This window comes from Lissotriton vulgaris, chromosome 5 (assembly GCF_964263255.1).
Source record: "Lissotriton vulgaris chromosome 5, aLisVul1.2, whole genome shotgun sequence".
NCBI lineage: Eukaryota > Metazoa > Chordata > Amphibia > Caudata > Salamandridae > Lissotriton > Lissotriton vulgaris.
Window position 1 is genome coordinate 1,937,199,721 of NC_141693.1, and position 14,168 is coordinate 1,937,213,888.

General features: G+C 53.6%; 1 protein-coding gene across 1 annotated transcript in view; it reads right to left on the reverse strand.

The window, feature by feature from the left end:
• The window catches only part of PPT2 (palmitoyl-protein thioesterase 2), an 86,447-nt gene that overhangs the window by 40,290 nt on the left and 31,989 nt on the right, over nucleotides 1-14,168 (reverse strand). The window contains exon 3 of the mRNA XM_086924591.1: nucleotides 10,995-11,148. Within this exon, the coding sequence (XP_086780717.1) occupies nucleotides 10,995-11,148 (154 nt within the window). The remainder of the gene's footprint in view (nucleotides 1-10,994; nucleotides 11,149-14,168) is intronic.

The window sequence follows — 14,168 nt, forward strand, 5'->3', positions numbered from 1 at the left end:
CTCTCGAATATTCAAATGCCTGGACAAAGAAGTAAATCTTTAAGGATCTTTGGAATTAGATTATGAATCTTCCAGTATCCATTTAAAAGGCAGGAAGTTCCCCATGGAGGAGTGATAGATGTGGAAAGATGTTCCACCATACCTGCTGTAACTGGACAGTTGGGTCGACGGTGTGCGTTGGTTGTCGGACCGGAGGTGTCTGGTTTGTTAGTAAGGGGCAGTTTTGCAAAGCAGTTCAATGAGGAGCCCAGGAGTACCTTGGGCTCTTTCCTTTCCTGGATTCCATGAAGGGATGCAGGGGCTAGTGTGAGGCAAACAGGTGAGTTACACAGTTTTGAATGATCTGGAGTTTTGAGAAAAATGCGTTGGGTATACCAGTGCGAAGACTATGACAATAATCCAGGCGTGACGCAACCACAACTAGGATGAGGGGGAATGGAAGCAGGTCAGTATCAATGGAACCCCTTTCAGCAGACTTAGGTGGTGGAATGGAGTAAATGAAAGACCACATTGAAGATCACACCCATGTCGGTTGCTTTATCCACCAGGAATAGGAGGATACTAAGATTCTCTGGCAAAAATAAAGGGAAAGTTGATGGATTAACAAAACTGAGGTGCAGGATTTCGTTTTTTGGTTGCCATACAGAGACAGTCAATTACTCTGTATTTACTTACCAATAACATTATTGTTAGGGTTTGCTGGCCGATGTAGAGATTTCCTCTTTGGAATCCGCGCTGTATCTGCTGTGCATATTCTTTAGGTTATTTATGTGGGAGAAAACCTGGAGTGCAAGCACAATTTGCGCCCAACACGAATAAGAAATCAGGAGCAAATAGCATCTATGTCGATTTCACAATGACCTCAAGACTCAAAATGAACCAGTTAGTAAGGCTGATTCCGAGGAGTTTAGCCGCATTTTAGGCGAGCAAAGTCCCGGAAGGTAGAGCTGGTGGTTATCAACATGCCAGTAGGTTGCCCAGAGTTTCCATACAAAGGTTGATGGTAGGCACAGGTCGAGTTCTGAAGGGAGCGGAGGCATCAGGCACATCTATGGAGGAGTCGATGTCTGGTTGGCGGGCTTCGTAAGGTTACCTTGAGTAAAGCGGCATCCACGGACCATCCTTGGTATGAGGACTTACCCCTCTCAGATGTAGGCTTCAGCAGGTCTTGAGGGGTTTGTTCTCCAGGGTGGTCCCCGCTGCTGCCACGGGGTTTGTGGAACTCCTGCAGTCTGTTCTGATAATCAAGTTGGCCACGGATTGCCACCTCACATATCTGGTGGGTGCCCTGCTGGGCTCTCCTCTTTGTGCCCTAGATAGGCCATGAATTACTGAGCCGAGTCTGGAGTGGGATGCGTCACTATGTCGCGTTCGTTGAAGCCGTCGAGTGCTGGCGGGAGAGGAGTAGGAGTTGCCTACACAGTGTCTGTCGTGTATGGTTGAAAGCTACTCCTGGGGGTCACAGCATCTTAGTGATGCTTCTGTGTGTTATGGAACAGTCTCTTCAATAATTCTACTCCTACTTCCTGGGCTTACCCTTTTGGCCCTTTTGGAACGTGCCTAATATGCCAACTATAAAATGCTTTTGCCAAAGTGTTATTTGCAACTATTATTACCCAACTGTAATATGCAATTTATAGACCTCAAGAGGACGAAGAGTAAGTCCCTCCTTGAAGTCACAGGTGTAAATTCCTTGAGGATATCTCAGCAGAGAGGCCTTAATTCACCTGCTTTCTGAAACACGCAGAAGAATGTCTCGTGATCACCGCCCAGGTATTGTCATCACCGTCTATACCGCAGGAATGTGGAGCAGCCGCAGCGGACGTGTCGCTGACAGCCAGATTTTATTTACAGTAACTTGGCACCTGGAGGTGCGCCGGTCTGTGCAACAGGTGTACTAGGTTGTCTGTGCACTGCGATCAGTCACCACATAAACATTCAACTAGGACGCACGGAGGTCATCCTTACCTTGCAGGTATGGACATGCGCCACCTGAGGGAACTCCCTCTGTGAGCTTAGGGACAGCCAGGGAAACTTATTGAACCAGACAGAGTCAGAGGAAGACAGAAGAATTAAGAAAGAGAGAAATGTAAATTGACACAGAAATATAGTGAGGTAAAAAGAAAAGTAAAGAATGAAAGAACAAGAAACAAATAGAACAGCAATAAGAGACAAAGAAAGGAAGAGAAAAAGAGAAAATGAGAGGAGAAGACAAAAGAGCCCTCCACCACTTTATAGCTAGGTTGGTGCTAAATGAATCCACCCACCTTCACACACGCATGGAGAATGCTTGACACAGAAGGAAGTGGAGACAGGAGGAGCATGGAAAAAAGAAGACAGAAACAAAGAGGGAAAAAGAGAGCACTATTATAGGGACACTCTATTTAAGTAATATTTCTTGGCGAGCCCTATATAACCGCCATACATTGACGAACAGAGCAGAGGTAAAGTCCAGCTGGGGGCAAGGAAGGGAAGGGAATAGGCCTACCATCCAGTGCCTAGCTAGCAGGTCTGCAAGTCCAGCAGAATTCCTGAGGCGCATGCGTTTGGGGTCTGAGCTCCACTTCTGGTTCATCTTGCATCTCCCACCATGCTTCCGTCTTGTCATGCTCTATTGGTTATTGCGGTTTCCAGGGGTGGAATGAAGGGCGGACTCTGTGCCACACTGGGGTAGAAAGAACCCTAAATGTAATCCTTGGCACCACCCCAGCAGCACTCCCTGAACCGGACGTCACTTCCGGGGTAGAGATGTAGCTGCGCACGCAGCAAACTGAAGTCTAGGAGGGGAGTCTTGGGAGTCCGGTGTGGTAGGTACTGCAGTCGGATCGGATACTTCCACCCTGCGGTGCACTTTTAGAAAGTCCGCTGCAAGCTGCCGCTCATGGCCCCTTTGGTTTGTCTTCGCTAAAGATGCTCAAAGTTTTTTGTTTTTTTTACTTCATGGGAGATCATATGATCCTGGGAGGAGGTGGAGGGGTGGCCACTCAAGGGATACAACTGAACAGCTGTATAACCGTGTATACAGAGCTGGATCACTTGCATCCCATGACATGTCCCAAAGGCCCTTGGTGAGGTTCAAGGGATCACCCCGATCTCCACTCAGGAAAAAACGTCCCAGCGACGCCTGGAAGATTCCTGGGGGTGCGGCGTCACCCAGAGGGTGGGGAGTACCTAACATAATCGAACGACAACAGCACACAGCAAGGTGGCACTGGTATGAGTCACCATGAGAGTAAAGGGCATGGCACTGGCAGCCCTCACCATCAGAGTAACAGCCACGGGCTAGCAGTACTCACCATCAGAGTAACAGCCACGGGGCTGGCAGTACTCACCATCAGAGTAACAGCCATGGGCTAGCAGTACTCACCGTCAGAGAAACAGCCATGGTGCTAGCAGTACTCACCATCAGAGTAACAGCCACGGGCTATCAGCCCTCACCATCAGAGTAGCAGCCACGGGCTAGCAGTACTCACCATCAGAGTAACAGCCACGGGGCTGGCAGTACTCACCATCAGAGTAATAGCCAAGAGGCTAGCAGTACTCACCATCAGAGTAACAGCCACGGGGCTAGCAGTACTCCCCATCAGAGTAACAGCCATGGGCTAGCAGTACTCACCGTCAGAGTAACAGGCACAGGGCTAGCAGTACTCACCATCAGAGTAACAGCCTCGGGGCTAGCAGTACTCACCATCAGAGTAACAGCCACGGGGCTAGCAGTACTCACCGTCAGAGTAACAGCCACGGGCTAGCAGTACTCACCATCAGAGTAACAGCCACGGGGCTAGCAGTACTCACCATCAGAGTAACAGCCATGGGCTAGCAGTACTCACCATCAGAGTAACAGCCACGGGCTAGCAGTACTCACCATCAGAGTAACAGCCACGGGGCTGGCAGTACTCACCATCAGAGTAACAGCCACGGGGCTGGCAGTACTCACCATCAGAGTAATAGCCAAGGGGCTAGCAGTACTCACCATCAGAGTAACAGCCAAGGGGCTAGCAGTACTCACCATCAGAGTAACAGCCACGGGCCTAGCAGTACTCACCGTCAGAGTAACAGGCACCGGGCTAGCAGTACTCACCATCAGAGTAACAGGCATGGGGCTACCAATACTCCCCACCTGCGAAATTGGCACGGGGCTAGCAGTACTCACCATCAGAGTAACAGCCACTGGGCTAACAGTACTCACCATCAGAGTAACAGCCACTGGGCTAGCAGTACTCACCTTCAGAGTAACAGGCATGGGGCTACCAGTACTTCCCACCTGCGAAATTGGCACGGGGCTAGCAGTACTCACCATCAGAGTAATAGGCACTAGGCTAGCTGTACTCACCATCAGAGTAACAGGCACGCAGCTAGCAGTACTCCCCACCAGTGAAATTGGCATGGGGCTAGCAGCACTCACCATCAGAGTAATAGGCACTGGGCTAGCTGTACTCACCATCAGAGTAACATGCACACAGCTAGCAGTACTCCCCACCAGTGAAATTGGCATGGGGCTAGCAGTACTCACCATCAGAGTAATAGGCACTGGGCTAGCTGTACTCACCATCAGAGTAACAGGCACACAGCTAGCAGTACTCCCCACCAGTGAAATTGGCATGGGGCTAGCAGTACTCACCATCAGAGTAATAGGCACTGGGCTAGCTGTACTCACCATCAGAGTAACAGGCACACAGCTAGCAGTACCCATCAAAGTAACAGTCACGGGCTAGCAGTACTCACCATCAGAGTAATAGGCGCATGGCTCGCAGTACTCAACATCAGAGTAACAGGCATGGGGCTAGTAGTACTCACCATCAGAGTAAGAGGTCCTCACTGCTGAGTAACAGCCACAAAGCTAGCAGTACTCACCATGAGAGTAAAAGGCACCGCTCAGGCGGCCTTCGTGCTGGAATGCAATTTGCACAGGAAGCAGTACTCACCATGTGAGTACGAGGCACGGCACTGGCAACCCTCACCGGCAGGGTAAGAGCCACGGGCTAGCAGTATTCCCTATCAGAGTAAAGGAGACAGGGCTAGAAGTATTCACCATCAGAGTAACAGGCACTGGGCTAGCCGTACTCACCATCAGAGTAACAGGCACGGGGCTAGCAGTACTCACCATCAGAGTAACAGGCATGGGGCTAGCAGTACTCACAATCTGAGTAACAGGCACAGACAACCAGTACGCATCATCGGAGTAACAAACACGGGGTTACGAGTACTCCCCCATCACAGTAATTGGCTTGGGGCTAGCCGTAATGATTAGAGTAACAGGCACAGGGCTAGCTGTACTCACCATAAGAGTAATGGCATGGGACAAGCAGTACTCACCATTAGAGTAACAGGCACAGGATATCAGTACTCCCCATCAGAAGTAAGATGCACGGCACTGGCAGCCCTCACCGACAGAATAGCATGCGCAGAGCTAACAGTACTCACCATGCGTGTAAAAGGCACAGTGCTGGTGCCCTTCTCTGCCAGTGTAGCAGAGGGGAGCTAGCAGTACACACCCAAAGAGTAGGAAGCACAGCACTATCAGTATTCGCCCTGAGAGTAGTAGACGTGGAGCTAGCAGTACTCACCAAGGAGTATTAAGCACAGAGCTGACAGTACACCTCTGAAAGCAGCAGGCGCCTACCTGCCAAAGAGTGTCAAACGTTTAGTTACCAGGGCGGGGACACTAAGAGTCGTAGTGTAGGTGCACCCTTCCCCCTTTGAGAGTAGCAGGCGCAAAGCTACCTGTATTCACCCCAAAAGAAGTAAGCAAGTGCAGCCTAGTACTTATGCTAAGAGTAGCAGGCCTAGATGTGCAGTGCACATGCTGAGTAGCAGAAATGAAGCAGGCAGTACTTACATTGAGCAATAGTTGCGCCCCTAGCAGTACCCACCCACACGAGAGCAGCGGATACCCTAGAGATAGCAAGTGTGAAGCTGGCACTATTCACGCTGAAAGTACAGAGCAACTGCAGCACTGGCAGTACTTACAATGAGGGAAGCATGCTCAAAGTTGGCAGTACTGACCCTGAGACTAGCAGCTGTCAGGACTTACCGACAGAGTAAGTAAAGCACTAGCAGTACTCACCCCGAAACAGGTGCCGTGCCGATACTCACATTGAGAATAAGAGGTGTGCAGTTTGCCGTGCTCACCTAGCAAGAGGAGGTGCAGTGCCAGCAGTACTTACCCGAGAACAGCAGACGCAGAGAAAGTAGCAGGCATGAAGGTTGCATTACCTGCCCTGAAAGCAGCAAGAGGAAGTGCTGGCACTACTCACGTGCAGTGTGGATAGTATTCACCCGAGAGCAGCAGGCACGGTGCTGACTGACTCACCTGACAGCAGCAGGAGAGGTGCTGACAATAGTCACCCGAGGGCAGCAGGCACGGTGCAGACAGTACTCACACAGAGAAGCAATCAGTGCACTAGCTGGTACTCACCCTGATATTATCAGGCACAGTGTTGATAGAACATACCCAAAAGTACCACAGTGCTGTCAGTACTCAACTGAGAGCAGCAGGCGCAGTGCTGGCACTACTCACAAGTGAAGAAGTCACAGCGCCAGCAGTATTCACCTGACAGCAACAGGAGAGGAGCTGACAGCACTCACCCGAGAGCAGCAGGTATGGTACAGACAGTTCTCACACATAGAGAAGCAGTACTCAAACTGATAGTAGCAAGCACAGTGTTGGCAGTACAAACCCAAGAGCAGCAGACACAGTGCTGACAGTACTCAACATAGAGCAGAAGGTGCAGTACTTACCCAAGGACAACAGGCACAGTGCAAACAGTACTCACACTGAGAGCAGCAGGCACAATGCAGCCAGTACTCAAACCACGATCAGCAGCAGGCACTGCACTAGCAGTACTCACACCTTAGGAGCAGCAGGCACAGCGCAGCCAGTACTCACACCGAGAGCAATAGGCACAGCGTAAACGGTACTCACACCGAGAGCAGCAGTCACATCGTTGACAGTACTCACACCGAGCGCAGCAGTCACAGCATTAGCAGTACTCACACCGAGAGCAGCCGTCACCGCACTAGCAGTACTCACACCAAAGAGAGCAGCCGTCACGGCACCAGCAGTACTCACACCGAGAGCAGCCGCCACAGCACTAGCAGTACTCGCACCGAGAGCAGCCGTCAAGGCACTAGCAGTACTCACACTGCGAGCAGCCGCCACGGCACTAGCAGTACTCACACCAAGCGCAGCCATCACTGCACTAACAGTACTCACACCAAGCGCAGCCATCACAGAACTAGCAGTACTCACACAGAGAGCAGCCGTCATGGCACTAGCAGTACTCACACCGAGAGCAGCCGTCATGGCACTAGCAGTAATCACACCAAGAGCAGCCGTCATGGCACTAGCAGTACTCACACCAAGAGCAGCCGTCAAGACACTAGCAGTACTCACACCGAGAACAGCCGTCACGGCACTAGCAGTACTCACACCGAGAGCAGCCATCACGGCACTAGCAGTACTCACACCGAGAGCAGCCGTCACGGCACTAGCAGTACTCACACAGAGAGCAGCCGTCAAGACACTAGCAGTACTCACACCGAGAGCAGCCGACAAGGCACTAGCAGTACTCACATCGAGAGCAGCCGTCACGGCACTAGCAGTACTTACACCGAGAGCAGCCGTCACGGCACCAGCAGTACTCACACCAAGAGCAGCTGTCATCGCACAAGCAGTACTCACACCAAGAGCAGCCGTCATGGCACTAGCAGTACTCACACTGAGAGCAGCCGCCACGGCACTAGCAGTACTCACACCAAGCGCAGCCATCACTGCACTAACAGTACTCACACCAAGCGCAGCCATCACGGAACTAGCAGTACTCACACAGAGAGCAGCCGTCATGGCACTAGCAGTACTCACACCGAGAGCAGCCGTCATGGCACTAGCAGTAATCACACCAAAAGCAGCCGTCATGGCACTTGCAGTAATCACACCAAAAGCAGCCGTCATGGCACTAGCAGTTCTCACACCAAGAGCAGCCGTCAAGACACTAGCAGTACTCACACCGAGAACAGCCGTCACGGCACTAGCAGTACTCACACCGAGAGCAGCCATCACGGCACTAGCAGTACTCACACCGAGAGCAACCGTCACGGCACTAGCAGTACTCACACAGAGAGCAGCCGTCAAGACACTAGCAGTGCTCACACCAAGAGCAGCCGACAAAGCACTAGCAGTACTCACACTGAGAGCAGCCGTCACGGCACTAGCAGTACTTACACCGAGAGCAGCCGTCACGGCACTAGCAGTACTCACACCAAGAGCAGCTGTCACCGCACAAGCAGTACTCACACCAAGAGCAGCCGTCATGGCACTAGCAGTACTCACACCGAGAGCAGTCGTCACGGCACTAGCAGTACTCACACCAAGCGCAGCCGTCATGGCACTAGCAGTACTCACACCGAGAGCAGCCGTCATGGCACTAGCAGTACTCACACCAAGAGCAGCCGTCATGGCACTAGCAGTACTCATACCAAGAGCAGCTGTCAAGACACTAGCAGTACTCACACCAAGCACAGCAGTCACAGCACTAACAGTACTCACACCAAGAGCAGCAGTCACAGCTTAAACAGTACTCACACCGAGAGCAGCCATCACAGCGTTGACAGTACTCCCACCGAGCGCAGCAATCACAGCACTAGCAGTACTCACACCGAGAGCAGCAGTCACAGCGATGACAGTACTCCCACCGAGCGCAGCAGTCGCAGCACTTGCAGCATTCACACCAAGAGCAGCAGTCACAGCGTACACAGTACGCACACTGAGAGCAGCAGTCAAAGCGTTGACAGTACTCCCACCGTGCGCAGCAGTCACAGCGTACACAGTACGCACACCGAGTGCAGCAGTTACAGCGTGAACAGTACTCCCACCAAGCGCAGCAGTCACAGCACTAGCAGTACTCACACCGAGAGCAGCCATCACGGCACTAGCCAGTACTCACACCGGGAGCAGCCGTCACGGCACAGTGGACAGTACTTCCACCGAGCGCAGACGTCACTGCACTAGCAGTACTCACACCAAGAGCAGCAGTCAAAGCGTTGACAGTATTCCCACCGAGCACAGCAGTCGCAGCACTAGCAGTACTCACCGAGAGCAGCAATGACAGCACTAGCAGTACTCACACCGAGAGCAGCAGTCACAGCGTTGACAGTACTCCCACCGAGCGCAGCAGTCACAGCACTAGCAGTACTCACACCAAGAGCAGCAGTCATGGCACTAGCAGTACTCACACCGAGAGCAGCAATCACAGCATTGACAGTGCTCCCACCGAGCGCAGCAGTTACAGCACTAGCAGTACTCACACCAAGAGCAGCAGTCATGGCACTAGCAGTACTCACACCGAAAGCAGCAGTCAAAGCGTTGACAGTGATCCCACCGAGCGCAGCAGTCACAGCACTAGCAGTACTCACACCGAGAGCAGCAGTCATGGCACTAGCAGTACTCGCACCGAAAGCAGCAGTCACAGCGTTGACAGTGCTCCCACCGAGCGCAGCTGTCACAGCACTAGTAGTACTCACACCGAGAGCAGCAGTCATGGCACTAGCAGTACTCACACCGAAAGCAGCAGTCAAAGCGTTGACAGTGCTCCCACCGAGCGCAGCAGTCACAGCACTAGCAGTACTCACAGCGAGAGCAGCAGCCATGGCACTAGCAGTACTCACACCAAGAGCAGCAGTCACAGCGTTGACAGTGCTCCCACCGAGCGCAGCAGTCACAGCACTAGCAGTACTCACAGCGAGAGCAGCAGTCACAGTGTAAACAGTACTCACACCGAGAGCAGCAGTCACAGCGTAAACAGTACTCACACCGAGCGCAGCAGTCACAGAGTTGACATTACTCACACCGAGCGCAGCAGTCACAACACTAGCAGTACTCACACCAAGAGCAGCAGTCACAGCGTACACAGTACGCACACCGAGCGCAGCAGTCACAGCATGAACAGTACTCCCACCGAGCACAGCAGTCACAGCACTAGCAGTACTCACACCAAGCGCAGCCATCACGGCACTAGCCAGTACTCACACCGAGAGCAGCCGTCATGGCACTAGCAGTACTCACACCGAGCCCAGCAGTCATGGCACTAGGCATTACTCACACCGAGAGCAGCAGTCATGGCACTAGCAGTACTCACACCGAGAGCAGCAATCACAGCGTTGACAGTGCTCCCACCGAGCGCAGCAGTCACAGCACTAGCAGTACTGACACCGAGAGCAGCAGTCACAGCACTAGCAGTACTCACACCAAGAGCAGCAGTCACAGCGTTGACAGTGCTCCCACCGAGCGCAGCAGTCACAGCACTAGCAGTACTCACACCGAGAGCAGCAGTCACAGCGTTGACAGTGCTCCCACCGAGCGCAGCAGTCACAGCACTAGCAGTACTCACAACGAAAGCAGCAGTCACAGCACTAGCAGTACTCACACCGAGAGCAGCAGTCACAGCACTAGCAGTACTTACACCGAGAGCAGCAGTCACAGCACTAGCAGTACTTACACCGAGAGCAGCAGTCACAGCGTTGACAGTGCTCCCACCGAGCGCAGCAGTCACAGCACTAGCAGTACTCACACCGAGAGCAGCAGTCACAGCACTAGCAGTACTCACACCGAGGGCAGCAGTCACAGCACCAGCAGTACTCACACCAAGAGCAGCCGTCATGGCACTAGCAGTACTCACACCGAGAGCAGTTGTCACGGCACTAGCAGTACTCACACCAAGAGCAGCAGTCACAGCGTTGACAGTGCTCCCACCGAGCGCAGCAGTCACAGCACTAGCAGTACTCACACCGAGAGCAGCAATCACGGCACTAGCAGTACTCACACCGAGAGCAGCAGTCACAGCACCAGCAGTACTCACACCGAGAGCAGCAGTCACAGCGTTGACAGTGCTCCCACCGAGCGCAGCAGTCACAGCACTAGCAGTACTCACACAGAGAGCAGCAGCACTACCAGTACTCCCACCGAGCGCAGCAATTACAGCACTAGCAGTACTCACCCTGGGAGTAGCAGAGCAGGTGCACGCCGTTAGCCGCATTCTGCATGATAGGGTAGATAACCTGCTCGAAGCCCAGCACCTGCTTCCAGAGCGGCTGCAGACTCTCGCTGCGGTCGAACAGGTCCACGACCGTCACGTTGGTGCCCGGGTGGGTCTGTGAGAGAGACAAGAGTTGGAAGAAAAGTTAGCATCCCTGGAGCCCTGGTCAGATGGCACCGTAGATGGCTCTCTGCGCCAGTGGTACTCGACAGGTGAGGCGACATGCTAAGTATCCAGTGAATGTCTCAGCCCATCCAACCCTACAGGGGATAGGCTATGCACCCCTGCACAGCCACTGAGCACCTCCAGCACTACAAGAGATGCGCTCTGTACTTCTGCACAGGGACTGAGCCCTTCCAGCACCCCAAGAGATGGGCTCGGCACCCCTGCACAGCTACTGAGCCCTTCCGGCACTACAAGAGATGGGCTCTGTACCTCTGCACAGCGACTGAGCCCTTCCAGCACCCCAAGAGATGGGCTCTGCACTCCTGCACAGCTACTGAGCCCTTCGGCACTACAAGAGATGGGCTCTGTACCCCTGCACAGCTACTGAGCCCTTCCGGCACTACAAGAGATGGGCTCTGTACCTCTGCACAGCGACTGAGCCCTTCCAGCACCCCAAGAGATGGGCTCTGCACTCCTGCACAGCTACTGAGCCCTTCCGGCACTACAAGAGATGGGCTCTGCACCCCTGCACTGCGACTGAGCCCTTCCAGCACTACAATAGATGGGCTCTGTACCTCTGCACAGCGACTGAGCCCTTCCAGCACCCCAAGAGATGGGCTCTGCACTCCTGCACAGCTACTGAGCCCTTCGGCACTACAAGAGATGGGCTCTGTACCCCTGCACAGCTACTGAGCCCTTCCGGCACTACAAGAGATGGGCTCTGTACTTCTGCACAGGGACTGAGCCCTTCCAGCACCCCAAGAGATGGGCTCTGCACTCCTGCACAGCTACTGAGCCTGTCGGCACTACAAGAGATGAGCTCGGCACCCCTGCACAGCTACTGAGCCCTTCCGGCACTACAAGAGATGGGCTCTGTACCTCTGCACAGCGACTGAGCCCTTCCAGCACCCCAAGAGATGGACTCTGCACTCCTGCACAGCGACTGAGCCCTTCCGGCACTACAAGAGATGGGCTCTGCACCCCTGCACTGCGACTGAGCCCTTCCAGCACTACAATAGATGGGCTATGTACCCCTGCACAGCATTTGAGCCGAGCCAACCCCACATGAGATGGGCTCTACACCCCAGCCCAGTGACAGAGCCCCTCCAGCACTAGAAGAGATGGGCTCTGTACCCCTGCACAGCAACTGAGCCCTTTCAGCACTACAAGAGATGACCTCTGTACCCCTGTAAAATGACTGAGCCCCCCCCCCCCCAGCACTAGAAGAGATGGGTTTGGTACCCCTGCACAGCGACTGAGCCCATCCAACCCCACAGGAAATGGGCTCTGTACCTCTGCACAGCAACTGAGCCCTTCCAGCACTACAAGAGATGGGCTTTGTACCCCAGCACAGCAACTGAGCCCTTCCAGCACTACAAGGGATGGGCTCGGTACCCCTGTAAAAAGACTGAGATCATTCAGCACTACAAGAGATGGCCTCTGTACCCCTGCACGGTGACTAAGCCCTTCCAGCACTACAAGAGATGGGTTCTGTACCTCTGCACAGCGACTGACCCCCTTCAGCACAAGAGATGGGCTCTGTAGCCCTGCACAGCGACTGAGCCCTTCCATCACTACAAGAGATGGGCTCGGTACCCCTGTAAAAAGACTGAGCTCTTCCAGCACTACAAGAGATGGGCTCTACACCTCCGCACAGCGACTGAGCCACTCCAGCACTACAAGAGATGGGCTCTGTACCTCTGCAAAGCAACTGAGCCTTTCCAGCACTACAAGAGATGGGCTTTGCACCCCTGCACAGTGACTGAGCCCCTCCAGCACTACAAGAGATAGGCTCTGTACCTCTGCACAGCAACTGAGCCCTTCCAGCACTACAATAGATGGGCTGTGTACCCCTGCACAGCGACTGAGCCCTTCTAGCACTACAAGAGATGACTACTGTGCCCCTGTAAAATGACTGAGCCCCCCCCAGCACTAGAGGAGATAGGTTTAGTATCCCTGTACAGTGACTGAGCCTATCCAGCACTACAAGAGATGGGCTTTGTACCCTAGCACATCGACTGAGTCACGCCAGCACTACAATAGATGGGCTCTGTACCCCTGCACAGCGACTGAGCCCTTCTAGCACTACAAGAGATGACCTCTGTGCCCCTGTAAAATGACCGAGCCCCCTCTTTCCCCCCAGCACTAGAGGAGATGGGTTTGATATCCCTGCACAGTGACTGAGCCTATCCAGCACTACAGGAGATGGGCTCTGTACCCCAGCACATCGACTGAGCCGCTCCAGCACTACAAGAGATGGGCTCTGTACCCATGCACAGCGACTGAGCCCTTCCAGCACTACAATAGATGGGCTATGTACCCCTGCACTGAGTCTGAGCCGATCCAACCCCACATGAGATGGGCTCTGTACCCCTGCACAGCAACTGAGACCTTAGGGCACAACAACAGATGGGCTCTGTACCCCTGCACAGTGACTGAGTCCTTCAAGCACTACAAAAGATAGGCTTTACACCCCTGCACAGCGACTCAGCCCCTCCAGCACTACAAGAGATGGCCTCTGTACCCTTGCACAGCGACCGAGCCCATCCAGCACTAAAAGAGATGGGTTCGGTACCCCTGCACAGCATCTGAGCCCATCCAACCCCACAGCAGATGGGCTCTGTACCTCTGCACAGCGACTAAGCCCTTCAAGCACTACAGAAGATGGGTTCTGTACCCCCGCACTACGACTGAGCCCTTCAAGCACTATAATTCTGTGCCCTCTTTTGCCTTCTGGCCCCTCGCCGCTCCTGCCCCAGTCTTTCCTGCCTCTGTGCCCCCTGCGGCCCGCCCTTCCTGCTTGTACTGTACTGCCTCTGTTTTTAATTATTTAATTTGCTCATTTTTCCTCCTTCCCCTTGGATTCTGTGCCCTGTGTCCTCTTTTTGCCTTCTGTTCCCTCGCCGTACCTGCCCCGTTTTTCCCACTGCTGTGTCCCCTGCAGCCCCTCCCCCCTGCTCGCCCATTCGT